General features: G+C 41.8%; 1 protein-coding gene across 1 annotated transcript in view; it reads right to left on the bottom strand.

Annotated features, from left to right (window-relative positions):
• Positions 1-22,899, bottom strand: part of MOB3B (MOB kinase activator 3B) — a 91,732-nt gene that overhangs the window by 35,983 nt on the left and 32,850 nt on the right. The window contains exon 3 of the mRNA XM_088156992.1: positions 18,167-18,375. Coding sequence (XP_088013118.1) covers positions 18,167-18,375 — 209 coding nt within the window. The remainder of the gene's footprint in view (positions 1-18,166; positions 18,376-22,899) is intronic.

Raw genomic sequence — 22,899 nt, 5'->3', positions numbered from 1 at the left:
TTTCCAGTGCATATTTTCAAGCATATGAAATGGCACTGCCTTCCTGAAATTCCTAGACATGATTCACTGTGAGATGGAAAGAAATAAAAAATCCCCAATGTCAGCACTGTCGGTAAAGCCTGTTTCACTCCATCCTGTTGCTGAGATCTTCTGAGCATTTCTCAGGTCTTTTCCAGTCTTTGAGTTTCCTGCAAATGTTATTTTCTGCTCAGTCATACAAAACAGTCACTGAACAGGTATCACACATACCTCCTATTCCAAGGATTCTAAGCGTGACTCAGAGGATTTTCCAAGTGAAGCAGACTTCTGGAAACATGAAACACTAGAGAGATCTGTGTTTCTAGGAAATTCCTATATCCATTTGCACATGAAGGAAGCAACTGACATGTTAAATCATCTGCTGGACAGAATCTTGAGTGAGTCTTGAAGAAAAAGGGAACAATTTAGGCCTTGGCTTTTGTGGTTTTTCTCTACTTGGAACAATTCTTTTAGGTTAAATGTGTAATTAAAAATGTGTTATGACTTGGAGTTTCACATAAACAGTGTTAGGCACCGAAAATTATTTTATATTTCCACAGTCAATAATATGCACATATAAGTTTTGTTGCACTGTAACTGAAGAATTTGTACTGTAAGGGTTGTTTATTTCTGTGACACAGAGCTTGCAACTGAGCCCAAGAATGATTATCAGTCTGCAGAGCCTTTCCTGGGGAGCCTGTCATTAATCTGAGTTACAGCGTAACAACAGCTGGCCGGCACCTCCCAGACACTGCTTAGGCAAACAGAACCTGCATTGAATATTAGGTAGGAGAAATAATGTTTATTGCTTCAATACAGCTTATGCAGACCTATCCACTTGCAGAAGGTAACAGAGAAGGCAACTATTTACGTTATTCCTTTTATTCATCAGATCTGTTTGTAGTTCAAGCACTTGTCTGTCACAGAAACATCTGTAAGACTGGCCTTCATCTTTTGGCCTTGAATGCCAAAAGGCATATATGCAGGATGCACATTTTGTTTCACTGCAAGCAGTTTCTGAAAAGTATTGGTTGATGGTTTCAGTCAAAACTGCTCAGCTTACAGTCAGTTACAGCATTAAGAAAAGAATGAAAGAGGAAAACTATTAAATTCCAGATTCTGCACAATTCCAGTCAAATAGAAAATAGATTTTCGTGGGGGTAACAGCTCTGCACAGAGGTAACTTATGGGCAGATTGGAGACTGTAGACGAAGTTCTACAGGGCTTAAAAACCATGACCTGTAAAGCTGTACACCTCCTATGAACCGCCACAACAGGATGATTGTTTAAGGAGCAAGCAAACAAGTCACACATAAAGGCCTGCACCAGCAGACTGAGAAAACACAACTCACAATTATCAGAGACTCACTTCCAGTTAACACTCACCACCTACAGACATGGCTTATATTGGTCATACTTATAGAAGTGTTTGCATTGCACTCTGAAAATGCAAGGCTTCTGCTTTGATTTTTCCGAGACACTGAAAAGGTGTACAAGAGCATTTTATGTTTTCTTGGATAGACCCATAGAAACAGGGAGGAACCTACCAAAGCTTCTATATTTTGTTTAGGTTTTCTGAAATCAGGCAGTCCCCCAGCACATAACAGGTTTCCACGCTAGAAACAGAGCACACATTTGCCCTATCAAAGCATGGAGTATAAGCTGGCCAATATCCGTTTTCGTTGCATTGTTGTAGTGTTTTCAGTTCCTTTATTTTCTACCACTCAGTGTGGATCTATGCATACTTCAAAAACTTTTCTGCTATTTACTTTCTGAATTTTCCATTAGCTAGGATGTTGCAGAAAATATGTCTTGGGAGTACTACAGTACAACCAACTAATATGAATAATTCTATGCTCAAACCCATTTTTGACAGGAAAACAAATATCCATTTGTTCATTACTGGAACATTAAATGAAGAAACATGTTCTATAGCAGTGTCACTGGTACACAGCACCAGCTGTGAATCCTGTGTGGTACTGATAGTTTGGCAGCTATGACAAAGGCACGAGCAAGCTCTTCTCTCATTGTGAACCAATGATGACTTGAACCTGCTTTCCAGAGTAATTCAGCTTTTCCTGAATGTAGCACATAAATCTGTTCTATTTTAATGTATGGCTGAGCTACTCCATCACAGTCTCGTGGAACATATATGGCAAGCCTTGGGCCTCTTTGCTAAGGACAAAGGGACAGTGAATTAGTAGAAGGTTTGTGTGTACTGTAGAAAAGATTTCTAACAAAATGAACATTGTCCTTAACAGTTCAAAGACTGAAAATGGTGCAAGACTGATGTCTGCTTTTTTCTTCTCCTCTACCCCCAAAGCAACCTTATATGTTCATGTTCAGGGTTGCATGCATTTACATTTTTTAAAAACAAAAAGGCAACTGTTGTCTTTCCTGCTTGAAGTTACCTGTTAAGGTCCCAGGCCTTAATCAGTACACTAGAAGAAATACAGCTATCTTTTTCATGATCACATCCTAGTCAAGATTTCAAGTTGTTTACCTCAAAATACTGAGTAGCTATGGAACAGAGTACTGACAATCCTCTGCATGAGGGACTACAGTGGCCCATGTACCACAAAAATAGTGAATACATGTCCTGGTTTTGGGCAAATTTGGGGGAAAACCTCCAGAAGGAGCCCCCAAACAGCAAACCCCACGACTCCTCCCCCCCCCACCCCACCGGGTTCGGGAAGAATTTCCTCGGAGAAGAGTGGGAGAAAAAAACCTGTTTATTTAACAAGCAAGACACTCCCCAGCACAGGAAAAAAAAGACAACACCAGCTGACAAAAAAACTCTTTCACCGTTCTGAAGGGATGACAAACTCAGTCTCTCTGGCGAGTGGTCGCTCAGTTATCAGTCTCTGGCGCTGGGGATGACTGCTGCAGGTGACAAAGTGTAGCCTCCCGGTGTTTCTTGGGGTTCCCAGGTCCCCGTCCGTTCAGATGGTATCCAGGAGAGGGAGGGGACGGGGTGGAAGAGAAAACAGTCCAGGGAAAAAGTTGGACTGCCTAGCTGAACTAACTAATAAGCAGAAAGCAAGGGCAAAGCGAAGGAAAGAAAAAGGCAGAAGCGAGCAAGCAGGCAAGCAAGCAGGCAAGCAAGCAGGCAAGCAAGCAAGCCGAGCTAAAACCTCTCCTAAACATAGACCATGGGGGAGGTGAGCCGGCTGATAACAAGACAAAACAAAGCTTCACTCTCAGACTCAGTCCTGGAAGCACAGGACATAATACCAAACATAATCAGGACACACGATTGGAGATAGAAACACCATAACATCACCCTAGGACATTCCACCCCTTATCTCCATATCGTGAACATACTAAACAGCATGTAAAAACTTCAGCAAGTAGAAATTTCCATCTTTCACTTATTCGGACACATTTTCTTCCATCTCACTTGCTCAGACCTTTGACACTTACATATTTCCTTCTGTCTCATGCTGCCTCACCCCACAATCAGATCTCCCTGAGGCACACATCGTGTTGTTCCATCTCTCTGCATTACCCACCATGTACAACCTGGTCCTTGAGCAAAGACAATCCCACGAATGGGTTTGTCTGTACTCGGGGCAGAATTGATCCAAACTGCCTTCCCTAACAAACCTCTGATATGTGCCACTGGGACTTTGTCTCCATCTACTATATTCAGGGACTCAGACTGGGCAGGGCCCGCTCGGTTGGTGGAACCCCGGGTGTTAACTAACCAAGTGGCCTTTGCTAAATGCTGCTCCCAGTTTTTGAATGATCCCCCACCCAATGCTCTCAAGGTGGTTTTTAACAGTCCATTGTACCTTTCCACCTTCCCTGCAGCTGGTGCATGGTAGGGGATATGGTACACCCACTCAATGCCATGTTCCCTAGCCCAAGTGTTGATAAGGCTATTCTTGAAATGAGTCCCATTGTCTGACTCAATCCTCTCAGGGGTGCCATGCCTCCAAAGGACCTGCTTCTCCAGGCCCAGGATGGTGTTACGGGCTGTAGCGTGAGACACAGGGTAGGTCTCCAACCATCCAGTGGTGGCTTCCACCATGGTCAGTACATAGCGTTTGCCCTGGCGGGTTTGAGGCAGTGTGATGTAATCAATCTGCCAGGCCTCTCCATACTTGTACTTGGACCACCGCCCCCCATACCAGAGGGGCTTCACCCGCTTGGCTTGCTTGATGGCAGCGCACGTCTCACAGTCATGGATAACTTGAGAAATACTGTCCATGGTTAGATCCACCCCTCGGTCTCGTGCCCACTTATATGTGGCATCTCTGCCCTGATGACCTGAGGCATCATGGGCCCATCGAGCCAGGAACAACTCTCCCTTGTGTTCCCAATCAAGGTCTATCTTCGACACCCCTATCTTTGCAGCCTGATCTACCTGCTGATTGTTTTTCTGCTCTTCATTAGCCCTACTTCTGGGAACATGGGCATCTACATGGCGAACCTTCACAGGTAATTTCTCTAACCGGGTAGCGATATCTTTCCACTCTTCGGCAGCCCAAATTGGTTTTCCTCTACGCTGCCAGTTAGCCTCTTTCCATCTCTCCAACCATCCCCACAGAGCATTGGCTACCATCCATGAATCGGTATAAAGGTAAAGCTTTGGCCACTTCTCTCTTTCAGCAATGTCTAAGGCCAGTTGAACCGCTTTGAGTTCAGCAAGTTGACTGGATCCACCCTCTCCTTCAGTGGCCTCTGCTACCCGTCGCGTGGGGCTCCATACGGCTGCTTTCCACCTCCGATTCATCCCCACAATGCGACAGGAACCGTCGGTGAATAGAGCATAGCGCGTTTCCTCTGCTGGCAGTTGGTTATATGGTGGAGCTTCTTCAGCCCGTGTCACTGGTTCTTGTTCCTCATCTGTGACACCAAAACTTTCACCTTCAGGCCAATTTGTAATTACTTCCAAAATCCCAGGGCGATTCAGTTTTCCAATCCGGGTGCGCTGTGTAATGAGGGCAATCCACTTGCTCCATGTAGCACTGGTGGCATGGTGGGTTGAGGGAACCTTTCCTCTGAACATCCACCCCAGCACTGGTAGTCGGGGTGCCAGAAGGAGTTGTGCTTCTGTGCCAACCACCTCTGAGGCTGCTTGGACCCCTTCGTAGGCAGCCAAGATCTCCTTCTCTGTTGGGGTGTAGTTAGCTTCAGACCCTCTGTAGCTCCGACTCCAAAATCCTAATGGTCGGCCTCGAGTCTCACCAGGCACCTTCTGCCACAGGCTCCAGGACAGACCATGGTTCCCGGCTGCAGAGTAGAGCACGTTCTTCACATCTGGTCCCGTCCTGACTGGGCCAAGGGCTACTGCATGAGCAATTTCCTGCTTTATCTGGGCAAAAGCTTGTTGCTGCTCAGGGCCCCAATGGAAATCGTTCTTCTTGCGGGTGACCAGGTAAAGAGGGCTCACGATCTGACTGTACTCAGGAATGTGCATCCTCCAAAAACCTATGGCGCCTAAGAAAGCTTGTGTCTCCTTCTTGTTGGTTGGTGGGGACATAGCTGTGATTTTGTTGATGACATCAGTAGGAATCTGACGCCGTCCATCTTGCCACTTCACTCCCAGGAACTGGATCTCCCGAGCAGGTCCCTTAACTTTACTCTTCTTGATGGCGAAGCCGGCTTCCAGGAGGATTTGGATGATTCTCTCTCCTTTCTTGAACACTTCTGCTGCTGTGTTCCCCCACACAATGATATCATCAATATATTGTAAATGTTCTGGAGCCTCACCTTTTTCTAGTGTAGTCTGGATCAGTCCATGGCAGATAGTAGGACTGTGCTTCCACCCCTGGGGCAGTCGATTCCAGGTGTACTGCACTCCCCTCCATGTGAAAGCAAACTGAGGCCTGCACTCTGCTGCCAGAGGAATGGAGAAAAATGCATTGGCGATATCGATAGTGGCGTACCACTTTGCTGCCTTGGACTCCAGCTCGTACTGCAGTTCCAGCATGTCCGGCACGGCAGCGCTCAGTGGTGGAGTCACCTCATTCAATGCACGATAGTCTACGGTCAGTCTCCATTCTCCTTCAGATTTACGTACAGGCCAGATGGGGCTGTTGAAGGGTGAGTGGGTTTTGCTGACCACCCCTTGGCTCTCCAGCTCACGGATCATTTTATGGATGGGAACCACAGCATCTCGAGTTGTTCTGTATTGTCGGCGATGCACTATGGAAGTGGCAATTGGTACCTTTTGCTCTTCTCCTTTCAGAAGTCCTACAGTACTTGGATTCTCAGACAGTCCAGACAAGGTGTTCAATTGCTGGATGCCCTCTGTCACCACAGCTGCTATCCCAAATGCCCACCTGAATCCTTTTGGATCTTTAAAATACCCCCTTCGGAGGTAATCTATGCCCAAAATGCATGGGGCCTCTGGGCCAGTCACAATAGGATGTTTTTTCCATTCATGTCCAGTCAAGCTCACATCAGCTTCCACCAAGGTAAAGTCCTGTGATCCACCTGTCACACCAGCAATAGAAACAGATTCTGCCCCCACATATCTTGATGGGACTAATGTGCATTGGGCACCAGTATCAACCAAAGCTTTATACTTTTGTGGTTCCGATGTGCCAGGCCAACGAATCCACACAGTCCAGAAGACACGATTTTCCCTCGCCTCTCCCTGGCTAGAGGCAGGGCCCCTCTAAGCCTGTTTATCCTTCTTTCCTTGGGCATATGTCTTAGAGGTTCCTTCAAGGGGATCAGATATATCATCATCATCATACTTGGCAGCTTGGCTACGGGCAACTGGAGCTGCTCTCCTTTTGGTGGAACTTCCTCTTTGGGTCTTGCCTTCCTTCAATTCACGCACCCGTTGTGCCAGAGCAGCAGTAGATTTTCCATCCCATCTCCTCATGTTTTCTCCGCAATCACGTAGGAAGAACCACAGCTCAGCTCGTGGGGTGTACCTCCTCTCCCCATCAGGGGAACGTCTGCGTTGGATACCAGGGCCTCTAATTTGTACTGCTGAGATTTGGAGAAGGTCCTCTTTAATCTCCTCCCTGAGTCTTTTATGATTCTCCTCTATCTTGTCTTCTAATTTCTGCAGACGTGTTTCCACAGCTGCAATTCTGGCATGTGTTGGGCCATGCACGGCATCTGCATATGCTCGGAGCTTCTTTGCCATATCAAGCACGGTCTCATCCCTCTCGTCCCGCTTCATTATTGCCAAAGCAGAAGCGTATTCATGGGGCCCAAGTCGTACAAGTTTTCGCCACATCACAGATGTACATGGTACCAAGTCCGGATTCCTAGTTGTTATGTCATCTGAGAAGATAATCTCTGCCACTGCCATTTCTCTCAGGCGTTGGATCCCTTGTTCTATCGTCTTCCAGTGGGTCTGCTGCATATAAAGATCATCTGCACACAGGTATCTTTGTGCTACACTGTCCAGGACCCGTGCCCAGAGGCTGTGAGGGTTAGGCCCTCTCATCATTCCTTGGTCGATGACAGGATCATGTGACAGGGATCCCAAATGCCTGGCTTCAGTGCCATCCAGAATTGTAGCCTCGCCTGCAGCATCCCAAAGACGGACCAACCAACTAATTATAGACTCATCAGGTCGTCGGGTGTAATCCTTTCTTAGGCCACGGAGGTCCTTTAGGGAAAAAGACTCAATATTGGCCTCTGATCTTTTACCAGTTGCTTTGACTCCTGGTTTTATGTCAGGAGGCGTTGAGGGTCCTTCTCCTGCATCATCATCATCATCATCCACTGGTCGATCAGTCTTGTCTGTGCACTTCCCACTTCTCGTGCTGGTAGCAACAGCCATTGGTTGAGGCTTACTGACAGGTTTAGCTGCTGGCTTAGGCTCACTGTCTGGTGTAGTTGTTGGCCTCGAGCCTGGGGTGTTGGCTGCAGCCTGAGTGACTGGGATAGTGGCTGATTTATCTGCCTGTCCCCCTTCCTCTGTCTGCTGCCCTACAGTATCTAGCAGGGTACGGTAAGCATATGCCAGGGCCCAGCTCACTGCAATGATCTTCTTCTCCTTAGAATTACCATGGCACTTCTCTTTCAGGTACTTTGCTACCTCAGCTGGGTTCTGAATTTGTTCACATGGAAAATCCCAGGATGTAGGGTCAGAAAATTCCTTTAAGATTTGGCCCATATCCTCCCATTTCCCACACCATTCAGGATTCCTCACGCCTGGCTCTACTCTGGGGTCAAGGGTCTCAGCCCCTCTAGAAATCTCAGCTCTCATTCTAGAGAAACTGCAGACTGTATAGAGAAAGCTTACTATATTAAACACCAGAAAGATGGTCTCTTTAACACTCAGGGGGAACTGAACATTCTCTAATAAGGATGTAACAAATTCAGAGGAGAAGGAGAACAAAGGCTGAAAAGCCTCATCCCCTGCTTCTCCTCTAACAAACTGAGTGCACAACCACAACCAAGAACCATACATTCCTGGAACAGATTCCAGCACCTTTATAAATCTCCTGCAGGCCATTAAAACCAAGCCCAGCCCGATGGATATTTTGGTCAATGCCCCTCTGCTACAGAAACTACGCATTAGGGACAATACCGGAGCTATTTCTGGATAAGCAAATAAACCCAGGGACCACAAAGGTATTAAGACTTCAAAAAACCCTAGGGACCAAAATCCCATGCAGGCCTCCACCCCAAAAGACATGAATTCCAACAACATAGTCAATAACTGCTCTATACCAACACAAAAGAATTTGAACCAAATTATTATTATTAGAACAGGGTTTTTTTCCCACTTTCTCGAGCCTCGAGTTGGGCGCCAATTTATTTGTCCTGGTTTTGGGCAAATTTGGGGGAAAACCTCCAGAAGGAGCCCCCAAACAGCAAACCCCACGACTCCTCCCCCCCCCACCCCACCGGGTTCGGGAAGAATTTCCTCGGAGAAGAGTGGGAGAAAAAAACCTGTTTATTTAACAAGCAAGACACTCCCCAGCACAGGAAAAAAAAGACAACACCAGCTGACAAAAAAACTCTTTCACCGTTCTGAAGGGATGACAAACTCAGTCTCTCTGGCGAGTGGTCGCTCAGTTATCAGTCTCTGGCGCTGGGGATGACTGCTGCAGGTGACAAAGTGTAGCCTCCCGGTGTTTCTTGGGGTTCCCAGGTCCCCGTCCGTTCAGATGGTATCCAGGAGAGGGAGGGGACGGGGTGGAAGAGAAAACAGTCCAGGGAAAAAGTTGGACTGCCTAGCTGAACTAACTAATAAGCAGAAAGCAAGGGCAAAGCGAAGGAAAGAAAAAGGCAGAAGCGAGCAAGCAGGCAAGCAAGCAGGCAAGCAAGCAGGCAAGCAAGCAAGCCGAGCTAAAACCTCTCCTAAACATAGACCATGGGGGAGGTGAGCCGGCTGATAACAAGACAAAACAAAGCTTCACTCTCAGACTCAGTCCTGGAAGCACAGGACATAATACCAAACATAATCAGGACACACGATTGGAGATAGAAACACCATAACATCACCCTAGGACAATACAACAACCACAGAGCTGAAGGGAAGCCACTCAGAGTCTCTGAAATAAACTCCTTTCAGAATGACCCCCATCTTTTGGTATGGCCTTAACACATGCAAACACACTCATGAAGAAAAGAAATACATAAAGATGGAGTCATGCAGACAAGGACTAATCATGTCATGTGCAGCACTACCAATGAGTGCTCAGCTGAAAACACTGACCAAACTAATATGATGAAGAAAAACCTATCCTAGCAGAAACCATACTAAACAACTTTTCTCTGGAAATTATTTTTCTTTCTGTAATCTCCTGCTGACTCTTTTTTTCTATGAGCATGTAAAGCTCCTCAAGGCAGAGAACTTCTGCAGAACTAGGTGCAGAAATATACTAATACAGTTGTATTTTAATGGTAAAAACACAAGTGACCTAATCACACTTATAAATAATCATGTTTAAAAAGTTTGGTGTTTTTCTCTGTGGCATTATCAGAATGAACACCGTACTTAAAAATGTTTCAGGTTATCTGAGTATATAATTCTTGGTTGTGTTCAAAGATAAAAGAATAATGAAATTCTTTAGGTTTGAAAAGACCCTTAAGATCAAATTGAATCGTAACTCTAACACTGCCAATTCTATCACTAAGACATGTGCCAGAGTGAATACACGACATCTACATGTCATTTTAAAATCTCCAGATGACTCAACCACTTCTCTGGGCAGCCTGTTCCAATGATTAACAGTGCTTTTCATGGAGAAAATTTTCCCAATATTCAATTAAAACTCATCCTAACACAACACGAGGCTATTTCCTTTTGTCTGGTCGCTCACTACCTAGGAACACAGGCTGACCCTTGCCTGGCTACAACCTTCTGTCAAGTGGCTGTAGAGAGCAATGCCCTTCTCAGACTCCTTTTCTCCAGACTAAACACTCCTAGCTCCCTCAGCACTCCACATAAAGCCTATGCTCCAGACTCTTCACCAGCCTTGTTGCCCTTCTCTGAAATTGCTCCAGTACCTCAATGTTCTTCTTGTAGGGAGGGGCCCAGAACCAGGCACAAGATTCAAGGTGGGCCTCACCAGTGCCAAGTACAAGGAGATGGCTGCCCTGATCCTGCTGGCCACACGAGTTTTAATACAAAGGATCACACATGGCTTTTAGCTGCACAATGTTTTTTTATCCATATATTTTCTACATACATATTTGACTTTCTTCCAAAAAATATCTATAAAAGACATGAGAACCTCATTTAAAAACAACTAATAAGTTTTCTTTCTCCTAAAGTTTCTGATTTTGTTCCATTTACCTACTCTACCTGAACTTAGAAGGCCAAAATTCTATTTGAAAGAGATTGGAGAAACTTAAAAATAGTATTGATGTTTCTGTCTGAAGCAAAGATCTTCTTTTGGATTTTGGCCTTCCAAAAGTTCCCTATGGGCCACACTAAGTGGCACTCCAGCCGTTCAATAGTGAAGTCAAATTAAGATCGTAGTTTAAACAAATTAAGACTAAATTGTTTTATATTCATGCCTCTATGACCACACTTCATTATGATGATTGTTACCATCTATCTGGTGCAGCCGATGATGCCTTGTCATACATCTCTTCCCTTGGCCAGACTGTGCATAAAACATGCCCCGAAGTAGCAGTGTTGTCCTCAGAAGATTGACTTTAAGGATGAAAATACATTTCTAAAAGTAGGAACTACCATGAATCTTCTACAATATTTCTGATCTTAAATAACAACTTCAATTTGGCAAAAAAACATAAGCAAAAAGTAGTCACTAACAAATTGATTCCTGTGAATCTTCTTTTGTTTGTGCTCCAAACAATGAATCAGCAAAGTCATTATGATATGTGAATTCTTTTCCTACACATATTCTGCCTTACAGCTTGTAACACAAAGTCTTTTTTATAAGGTTTCACATAAGGAGCTATTTCTTGTTCATCAGAGGAAGGAATTCACACACCACTGCAGAACGCAGAATACTCAGTTCACAAAAACCCACTTTCCAAGGTAAAGCATGTTCAAGGTATCACATTTCCCACACTTTTTGAGTTGGGCATAAGCTCCACCCCAGCTACTTAAACCTAGTAGACATTGGCTGTGCTGTGAAGGTGGGTAAAGAGAAGAGGTCTCAAGTTCAGTTAGGGTAGAAGTTGTGGTCATGGCGTTGCTGATTCTCTGAGAGACTAATTTAAGTAGTGTCCCACAACTTATGTAAGGACAATGTGCTGGAAAACTGAATCCCTCAAGAACAAGTGAGACAGCAGATATTGGACAGACCACCCCACTTCCCACACGGGACACCATTTCTGGCAAGTGTTTGTATTTCTTTCTTCCTCCAAAACCAGCATCAGACTGAGCAGAGATACTGAAACCTTTGCAGAGCCAGTTAACACAACCCTCTCAAGTTTTTCAATGGAGAATGAAGGAAGAAAGCCACTGAGACCTGCTTTTTAGCCTGTTAGCTAAAGTGCTTTTTAGCCCTTAATGACTACCATAATACTGAAAATACACCACACAAGGCATCAGACTCCCAGTACATATTCTCCAGGTTAGACAGCATTCCTTCATACCAGCAGTGCCAAATCCTTCTCATGGAAAAGCAGGGAATACACTAATAGATTTGCACTTACTTTCTACTGCACGTATTTTTTTCTATCATCAGAACTAGACTGAATAATGGGCTGATTCATATGAACTGGTAGTGGACCTTCATGTACCTCAAATGGTACACACAGCAACAGACCAAGGGGATACACTGAGGAAGGCACTTAGAAAGGATAACAGTGATATGGCTTGGGGACTGTCTAGACTACTCTCATGCTTCAGTCCCTATTCTTGTATAAGTAGAATACCTAAACTAATCAAGGCATTTTAGATATCAGATACAAACAGGGAATCAAATTCCTCCAAGCTATAATCAAGACAGTAATGCAATGCTAAGAAGACCAGATAGCTAGCTTCTAAACTGCATTACCCACCATCCAGATGGACTTAATTCAACTTTCATCAATCTTTTGTGATGATGCTCTTGAGGCATGCTAGGTTTGTGGGCTGATTCATCTGCCAGCTTAGGTTACTTAGAATCACCTGTTATATCCTGAACCACAGGAAAAAGGTGTGAGGAGGAGGAAGCTCAGATGTATAATCTAGTAGTAAAATATCTACCTGATATTTTCCAAGCACATCTACTTCAAGACACCAAACTCTCTAAAAGGAGAGCTGTGCTGCTGCTGTAACAGACATATAAGCACAAAATTCATCAAGTTTAATGACTGGAAAAAAGCTGTAGAACAGTCTGTGTCTTGCAGAATTTTCTTTATGTCATTGACAAAGATTAATTCAAAGCTGTTGGCAGGCACATCCATGTTGAAAAAGTGATTAAGAAAGGGCAGCAATAGGGGCAAGCAGATAAGCTTTACAAAATAAAACCCTTATATAGACCACATTCATCAGTAGTGTGACTGGTGCAAAGATGAAGCAGAAAGGATTGTCTGGACTTTACATTAGTCTTCAGGTAGTCCACTACAGCTACACGCATTCAGCACTGGGTGACTGAACTAGCAGTTAACAGCCAGCAATCTTACCCCTCCCTTTGGTCCTTGGCAAAGCTTTCTCTTTAAAAGAAGGAAACATACTGGCTATAGAGATTGTGTGTTTTTATTGTGGAGTGGTTATACATGAAACAATGGCAGTTCCTAGATAGTGCAATTGCAACAGCTGCAAAAAAAAATGAAGTATATGCAGAAAATGCCAGCAAACACCACTTTGCCCACACTATAGACACTTCCTCATACTTTGGAAGAGGAAATCAGACAGACATAACTGTAAGAAAAGGTCAGTGATGTCAAACATGCTCCCCACATTTCTAGAGGGTGTACTGTGAAGAGCCCTTTGCTCAGAAAAAGCAGTTGAGCATAGTCTTTTCACATCCACCAGTGACCTGCTCTCCTGCTGCTTCAGAAAAGTGCCTCAAGCAGTAACCACTATTACTGGATGGAGATCTAGAAAAATTCTACCACAATATTAGTAGGAAACCATACAAAAATTTGAATCATGTCCACAAAGGCCCTCCAGAATCTTGGTCTGCTTTTTTAGGTGCATTGTGGTGACACACTGGGCTCCTTTCTTTGGAAGTAGCATCACACACATGCTCTGTGCAAAAGGTGAAGCTGCTAGCTACCAAAATTTACTAGTCAAACATGGAATGGCTGAAGTATTGATAAAGATACAATTAACTTTTCAGCTGAAGTCCTAGGCTTTAAATATGTACTAAGTATTTTTTTTATTTTGATCAGCCACAACTAGGCTATTTGATCACATTAATAACTTTTTAAATCCTCCTATACAAAAGCTCTCATAGCTTAAAAGTGATTTTGTACTTCCTTTGTCAGACTGTGGTTTCTTAAACGGTTTAATCAGATTTTAATCAATTTAGCTCTTTTACTTCCTTAGGCGGCCTAGCAGTGCTGAAATCGGATTAAGAATCACAGAATAATTAAGATTTTGGGAACCCTGCATCCCATCAGATCAGACTGCTCATGGCTTTATTCTGCCAGATCTTGAAAACCCTGAAGGATGGAGATGGCACAAGCTGTGTTCTCTCTCAACTACTTTGTTTTCTTCATTGGGAAAAAAAAAATCGTTATGTCAAGCCAGAAAATAAGTCCAATTTCTGTTAATTTCAGCAACATTTTCTATTGTTTGACCATCTTCTCATTTGAATCTGTGGACCTGATGAAGTAATCATGTGGTGATGTTATTTAGCCTGTGTTATGCTGGAGTTCAGATTAGAGTAAGTGCCATAATGCCCTGTGGCCTTAAATTTCTCATCTCTTTCCCAGTGACTCTTACAACAGAAAACCCCTCAGCATTCCACTCACTGAAAATCCAAAGAAGACATAATTACTCTCATTTTAAGGCTGCAATAAGTACAGAAAATAAAGTAAATGAATTTATTGTGTTTGAGAATCGTGATTTAAAGGGAGCACAGAAGAATAGAGCTGCTTTCTTTCTTAGCTACTTTTTTGACATTGCCAAAACTCATATGGTGAAAGCTGACAGTTACAGTTCAACAAAAAGTTTATCTGTTCCAAGGATCTACTGCTTTCCACTCCAAATTACTTCTTCAGACTGTTTACCAAAAGCTGAGAAACATATTCCTTGAAAAGTGTTAAACAGTGAGACTACGTACTAGACCCTAAGGAGCAACTAGTATTTACCAAAGAATTTACTCTAAAGCTAAATAAACCACAAGCACATTACAAAAATATTGGGGATGGACAGCTTCATTGTAATGGCTGAGCACGCATACAGATTCTCCTCTGTTCTATTACTGCATTGTTACCCACTGAGGACTGAGACAGATCTCCATGTGGCTACCTCCACAGCTTGTTTCCAGAACTGTCAGCCTCTTAACCCACTTAAATAGATAAAGAAATTTATAATAATGGAAATAATATCAAGAATATAATAATGTCTGCAATCCTTTACAGACTGTGAGGCCATTTTACAAAAACAGTCCTTCAAGTTTTGCTATAAAAAGAAGTGGTCTTGATAGTCAACAACTGCTTTTATCACCTGCACACAATTCTTGACAGTTCTGTTTCCATACAATCATCTCCCTATAAGTGCAGGAGTGGTTAAAGAAAGAGGCTCTTTACCAGAAAATGAATAAATCAGAAGGACAGGGGAAAGCAGAGAGGAAATACCAGACCACGGGTTGACTACTATGAGGCCAGAAGCCATTGTGCCAGTATAAACACTGACAAGGTTAAATATAACATTTATAACAATTTATAATTTAATTGCATTCATGGGTTTTTTTGTTTGTTTTTGATTTTTTTAAACCACAGAGGAACACCACCATCACAAAATGAAGATCCTACCAAACCTGGCTATCCCTACTCTGAAATGATTTTCCTTGAAACTAGCTCTTCAGTGAAAGCTGCACTTAATCACAGTTCTTGAAATCCCTCTTTAGATAGTTTGCATGAGATATGCCAAATGAAAGAGGAAAAGTTTAATAGGATTAAGCAGAGAAAAGTGTGTTCAGGGTTTCTGTGAACAGCTCTTACTAAAACAATCTCATCATCAAACTGATTTGTTCATGGAAAAGTCAGCCCAAATACCATCCACTGCACACATATTTTTCTTTTCCAGAACAATTATCTTTAGACTAGAAAAATTCAAAGCAATGAAGCTACTTCTAAGTTACAGCCACTCAACACTTTAAAACTGCTGACATATTAGCAAGGTCTATAAGCCTGTTTTGGTTTTTATGTATATGATCTTTCAAGATTTATTTCAACTGCTTTGAAGAACGAACAATTGTCATATTCATCACCATTAATTTATACGAATGGAAATAGAGATTGTAATTAGTACTATGCCTATGGTACATCTAACCAAAGGCTGCTGCAGAACAGGTAGGAACAAACAGTAACTAACACAGCAACAAAGGCTCCCTCTCTGATCACTTGTGAAATGCAGAACAGGTAACAATACATCTGCCCAGCGACTGCATTTCATGCACAGCTTTATAAGCAGTGCTCAGATAGGTTGACAGGTAGTATCACATCCGAATATGGGACTGATGTGAAAATCAATCAAAAATATTCATTCGAAAGGCAACTTACCCCAGGAACAAATCCAAACTTCCCTCCGACTGTTTTGTGTCCCTAAGTAGGGACTTGCTCATACAAGAGATACACAGAACACCAAATTCAACACAGCATGTATCTGTTCCTGAATTGAAAGATCTAAAACCTCCGAAACAATTTTATCAACAGTTTCATATGAAAAGTAGTAAATCCAAAAGATAATGAGAAGTATGCAGGGGGCCAGTACGGTATCTGCAACAAAGGCTGAAGAGGAGGCAAGAAAAGAACAGAGGTACAAGTGCTGCTCTAATACTGCTCTAAAGATACCTGTAGAATCTCTTTATGGGACTGTCCAATCAGCTCAGTCTGTAATATGAGTACAGCATAGCCCAATGGTCAATTCAGAGTGGGGCAAAGATTTTCATGAAATTGAGATTTCCTGTTTGGACTTTTATCAGAGTTCAGCACCATTTTAGACACCAGAAGTCTTTCCCCTTCTTCAGTTCCTTCATGTTTGATTTAATCAACAACAACAGAAGCTTCTGGGAGGAGAAGTAGACTGAGAATACTGATTTCAATCTTAGCTTACAATAAGTAAACCATCAGGATAAAATTTCCTTCAGAACTATCTTATTACAAATATAATGGGGGAGCATCTAGGGCTGAATGCTTGTGTGTTAGAGATAATCAGTTGATTCAGTAAAACCCATCAGCACACCAGTGTGCTACCTGCTCCCCCTATCTGCTGACAGACAACACTTTCTACATATGCAAACCACAAGAAAATAGAACAATATTGGAATGTTCCAAGGTAGAAACTTGGTATAACAAAATCCTGTAGAAATACCAGTGGAAGCAAAATCACCTATTTCTCTGCACCTTCGACCAATCTTCAACTCCAAAAACTATTTACCCTGAAGAAACAAAAAGTAAGCAATGCTTGAGGAATCAAATCCATTTTTCACTACACAAAATACATGATACTGCTTCCTCTGATATCCTCCTTCTTCTGGCTGTGTTGTCAAACTCCAGATTAAAAACGTAGTTAATGCATCCTTTCTACCTATTAGAGTAGAACAGAAAAGTGATAGAAACTATGAAATGAACCACAGGTTTGTCCAGATAAATATCTATCAAGTCCAAGAATAAGGTATTTCAAAGGTCTGGAAACACTCATAGACACAGACTCTTGATGGATCATCTACCAATTAGTCACAGGCCCTAGCTGCCTATGAACTCCAAAATATTGGGCTGAACTAATCTAAACATATGGCATTCTTCTTGTTTGTTACTTATCTGGGTTAACTAATATACAACAACTTACATTTCTTACAGCAAGCTCCCAGCTTTTCCATTTGAAAGCAGAAAATCAGGATCCATTAATTAAAACTGCTAAAGATCATGCAAGTACATGATATTTTTAAAGTATAAGTTCTTTTGTTGCTGTTGCGTGCAGCCACAGCTAAATATTTATGCTGTCTACACTACACAATGCACTCTTCAGCTTTCAGCAAGGATACTTCCACCTACTTATGCCACTCTTCAGAGAGAATATTATAAAAGGAAATTGGGGAAGCTGGTTAAAAGCTCTCTCATCTGGGCTCTCTGCCTAATAACAGCAATGCTTATTAGTTACATGTAGCACTGAAAGCAATACTTTGGAGATTAATTCACTTCTCAACTTGTGAGTTTTGGATGAGAACTGAAAAGAGAGGGTGGGAGGGCTAAGTTCACTGCATTCCTGACTCTCCACTCTCTTGTACATAGATGTACACACTAGGAGAGCGCTCAGACAAGTTTTGCTTTCGATCCATTCTGTATCTGTTTAAGTAGCCGGACATAGTGCAAAGCCATACAAGTTTGATTAGCTTTCAAGAAGGTATTAACGCAATGTTGATCATCCTCAGTGATTAATCTGAGAAGCTCATCAGGGACAAACATTTAAGGCTAACAGACACCATCATACCTAGCTACCACAGTTAACATTTCATACACTGCATACTATTTCTCATCCCTCCTCCTCCCCACCTGCTGTTCAACAGCTTTACTGTCCCTAAATATGTGAGAAGAGCACATGCTTAGTACAAGAATGAAAGGCACTTTATGCTTTAGGACTTACCTACACTTGTAGGAAATATATCCTCATTGTTGATTTGCACTTCGATCCAGTCCATGAGAAGATTCATATATTGGGGTGCTGGCAATGCTGTGGGCTTCTTGTACTTCAAGTCATCCTGCCACCGGTACTCGTACTTGGGGCCTCCAGACATCACCGGGCAGGTCCTCTCCGTGCAGAACTCACAGATAGTTCCATAAATGAGGTTGATCCTATTGAAGAAGTCAACAACATGAACAGCCACCCAGTCATTCTGATCTTCTCCACTGGGCAACTGCACAGCTGCTTTCAAGTCCACACCTGAGTTGAGAGATGCTTGCGCTCGTTTGTGAAGTTCAAACCTCTGGGTTCCGGGCTCAAACTTGCGTTTTGGGCGGAAAGTCTTATCTTTATTAAAGACTTGCTTGAGTGCTATGGACATGTCTGCTAATCTTCTGCACTGCAGCAGCTGGCAGGAAAGCACGTCTGAGATTTAATATAGGTATCTGAAAACAGTAGCTCTCTATCACAGGCTTTCCAGGCCCTGCTCTTTTTCCCAGAGAAGCTTGTATCAACTTCAGAGCAATTTATTAGCTCTTCCTCTTGAAAGCCTCCCTGAAAGGCTTCATTTCCCTAAGGATATAAAAACAATACACATCAATGGCAAGCTCAAGTCTGGTTCTGTCAGTTTGCTACTATTTCACCAGAATTTTCTAGCAATTATTAGCCTTAAAAAGTGCCCAACCCCTAACTTGAAGATTTATTTTTTTTTAGAAGGCTCTCATTTTTTAAGTATTAAGGAATTAACTTCTCTGGTCTTTTAAAATATCTATCCAAATAGAGGCTCTTAAGTTTTAAAGATGGGAATTCAATAAATCTTGTATGATCTTCGAATTTTAAAACCAACTTTTTTACTCTGCTACATTTTTACAGTCACTGCATAGTCACTGTTTATATATACAAAATGTGTATATAAGTTCAGTAGAAAAAAAAAATCTATGTGACAATTTAGAATCTTTATCTAACTGCTCCTGAAGCTACCAATGGGGTCTCTAAGCATTTGCCATCAATTCAGTGCTCATCTCCGTGGGAAAAAGAAATCAGCAAGAAAAACTTACCCATATTTGTTCTTTGTTTTAAATTAATGGGGTGTTTGCTTTTGAAAACCATATAGAACCTAGTAAGAAGGATAACTACAGTATTGCACAGAAATAATGCCTGTTTCTCACAAAACTGTATAGAGATTGTTACTTTTATTGACCCGCCTTTAGAAATTCAGTAGTGGACTTAGATTTCTGTCGGATTGTGTAGAACTATTAATTGTGAAGTGGCCACTTTTTATAGCTCTATTCACCCTCTTTACAGGGGAATACTTGGCATTGTTCTTATGAAAGCAAGGGCATGGATTTAGTGTTCCTCCATCTAACCTAAACTGGCAATGGAATGGTTTCAACAGTGAGCCTGACTGAACAAATAAATTACAGCATTACAGTTTGTTTGCTTTCATACGTATACATGAAAAAGAATGTATTATCACTAAACGTATACACTTCAGAGTGACAGGATAGATAGGTGCTGCTTCAATTAGACTTTTGCTTTTGTACTGAAGATTTTATGAATAAATATAGAGAATAAACATTTCATTCGATGCAATACTTAAATAACACAATATGTGTTAAACATGCACAGCTATACAAAAATCCCCCCCATCAGTAGTTATGGGATTATCTGTGTTCCACTGTTTCCCTTAACAGAAATCACATCCATGAAAATATTACTAGGCAGTGCGTACCTAGCACTAAATTCTTCTGAAGACAGTTGCCTGAGGCTTTGTTGAGGGGCAAAAACAAAGAGAAAAAGGTGTTGCTTTCTTCTTAATAACCACAAGAAAGCAACACCTACCTTAGCAAAGAGAAATCTGGTGTTCTAGACTCTGTGTCTACATAATAGGATATAAGTGCCATAAAAAAATCCTCTTCCAAATATGTGAAAGACTAGCATGCAAGCTAATTTGCTGGCAAGCAGCAGTCACGCAGAATCAGTAGAGAAGTGCTTGCTTTAACTTTTCCTGATGGCATGATGGAGGGATATTCCAATCATGACCTTATAAACCATCATTTTTGCCATATCTGCAAAATCCAAGACATTTTGGAACGAACTCCAGGAAGATTATTGTCATATCTGACATGCCCCGTTAGTAATATTCAAAGATTGAGATCCTGAATATTCCAGTCCAGAAATTCTTTCCCTGACAAAGGTCAGGGAAAAAAAGACTTTAAACAAAAGTATCCTTGGAAGTGTCACTGGAAGGAAATGAAGGTACTTTTAAATAGTCAGCTTTGCCCTACAATTTGTTGTTTGTTACTAAGACCCAAAACTTCCAGCTCTCAAATACTCTGTAGCAGTCATTTCTTTATTTAAAAGTCCTTTAAAAATACAGGTGAGTACTGCTGCACAGACTGAGCCTGTGAGTGACACACTTGGAGATGGCATGGAACCAATGTCCGAGTTTGCAAAAATAAGCAGGCTAAGTCCAGAATTTTATAGCTCAGGTAATTACTTTCTTCCCCACATTAATACACCTGGTGCTCTTATGTGGTTTGACTCCCTTCATCATCTGCAAATATTCACCAGAACATGCAAAGAGTTTTACTTAAAACAAGCTGAGCACCAAATAAAACTCATCTTCAAAAGAGACATTTTGAAGCACACTACTCACTGCAATTAAAACTCCTTCAAGAAAAACAAAACACACTGCATTTTATAAGCTGTTTTCTACTAAATACACAAACAAAATTAATCACATTAAATAATGTTTCTCACTTCTCTCCATATATTCAGGAAATCTGCATAAAATCAATTAATTCAGAGAAAATTCAACCAAAACATTCAGCAAACAACTCATTATCTCAAGTCTTATGTTGATGCTGAAGGTCTCTGTTGAAGCACACATATATTCTCGTCAAATTCACCTCAATAATTCATCCAAAAGATTACTCTACTGTGTAGCCAGATGAAACTGTTCTTTAACTCACCAGGGCAGAATCAGAACAAGCAAGAATTTCCTACACATTTTGTATCTGGAGAATCTTCTGTTCAGTGTCCCGCAATAAAAGCCAAGACTATTCCTCTGTTATCTTTCTGCAACTTTAAAAAATACAAAAATACAAAGCTGACTTGTATCTCACTGCTTAACTTCTTTTGAAAGATACAGCTCTGCTAAGAGCTTATTTTTTCCCTCTTTCTCTATTTGGAAATGTGACTGGAGGCTGTGCAATGCCAGGGGATAAACAGACTTGCTTTCTCATGTATTCTCACATTCAAGAATGAAGAATAGAAAAATGTAAGACCTGACCTTTAAAAAAGTAGTGCAGTGAATCAGCCCTACAAAGTACTTGTTTTGCATCCTGGTTCTTGATGGTATTTGCTATCTAATTAACCATTGCCTTTACTCAGAAGCTAACAGAAGTTAACAAAGAAACAGGAATTTAGGTTCTTCTAAGCATTTCTAAACAACATCACCACTACTTCCTTGGAATAAAGAAGCTCTCCCCTTACACACAGGAGACAAAGGAACAGGCTCACCTTATTTTCAGTAGAGATCAAACACAGACATTTTAGGTCTGGATCCTTTAGAAGCTGATGCTAATGGAAGAACTAGCCAAAGTTGTTGGGCTCTAAGAGCATCTTTTCTGCTTAGGCAATAAAGTGGCAGGTGTTAATGACACGATGGGCCACTCCTTCGCTTAGGCCTGAATCACTAATCTGCTGCAGGAAATCAATTGCCTTTAGATTTTCAACACTTCCTGTACTGTGTTTGAATCAACAGCCATGACAAGAGGTTTTTAATTTTATTTCAAATCACATACTGTCAATTAAAGCGTTGTATGGGGAACGTAAAAAACAAAGCTATTGGTTCAAAATTGCGTAACATTAGCAACATGAAAACTCATCAAATAGCTTCAACAACAAATAATAAACAAAATCTCACCATTTCTAAAGTACTAAGAATGTAACTTGCCTTGCCAGTCACCAAATCACTTCTATGACAGTTTTCACCTTACAAGAACGAAAAATGTTTCTAATTTCATTATCTCAATTGGTCTTGGGAGAATTGCTTCAGAGCTGAAACACTCTGAACAATGTGGTATGGGTCAGACTGAATCACAACTCCTTGAAACCTGTCGTACAGTAGCACCCACCCTCATTCCACATAAAACTAAATTTGCCTCTTGATAAGAGATACTCAGCAGTTTACTGTTATAGTAATTCTAGCAGAACTTCTCCTGGTTATACTTGTGTCAAAAGTGACAGACACTGCCTTCTAATATTCTATGACAGGTTCTAACTACACATATAGGCATAAAGAATAACGTTATCACTCATGGTATTTGGCTTAATAGTATATTGGGACAGTGTCCTGCATATCCCTCTGAACTAAATTACTGTCCTGGTGTAAGCAGCTCAGAGAGGTAATTCTTCCCAGTGATTAAGCTTCTCTTCTTGTTTTCAGAGTAATGTATTTCTACAACAGACACCAACATGTTTTCCTGATGGACTATTCCACAGCATGTATAATGCAGCTGGGTGAATTCCCTTGCTGGCAGAGCCATGCCTGGGAATGGTAACCACATATGTGGAGATGATCTCAGGACAACCAGACCTCATAAGCTTTATCCATGGTAACAGCACCACAGTGACCAATATTGTCCTTCAGTTCATGCACAGAGACAGAAACTTGGCCTAAAATCAGGTTT

This window comes from Sturnus vulgaris, chromosome Z, assembly GCF_052056855.1.
Source record: "Sturnus vulgaris isolate bStuVul1 chromosome Z, bStuVul1.hap1, whole genome shotgun sequence".
In the NCBI taxonomy this organism is placed as follows: domain Eukaryota; kingdom Metazoa; phylum Chordata; class Aves; order Passeriformes; family Sturnidae; genus Sturnus; species Sturnus vulgaris.
Note: the sequence above shows the minus strand (reverse complement) of the source record. Positions and strands in the feature narration are given on the sequence as shown.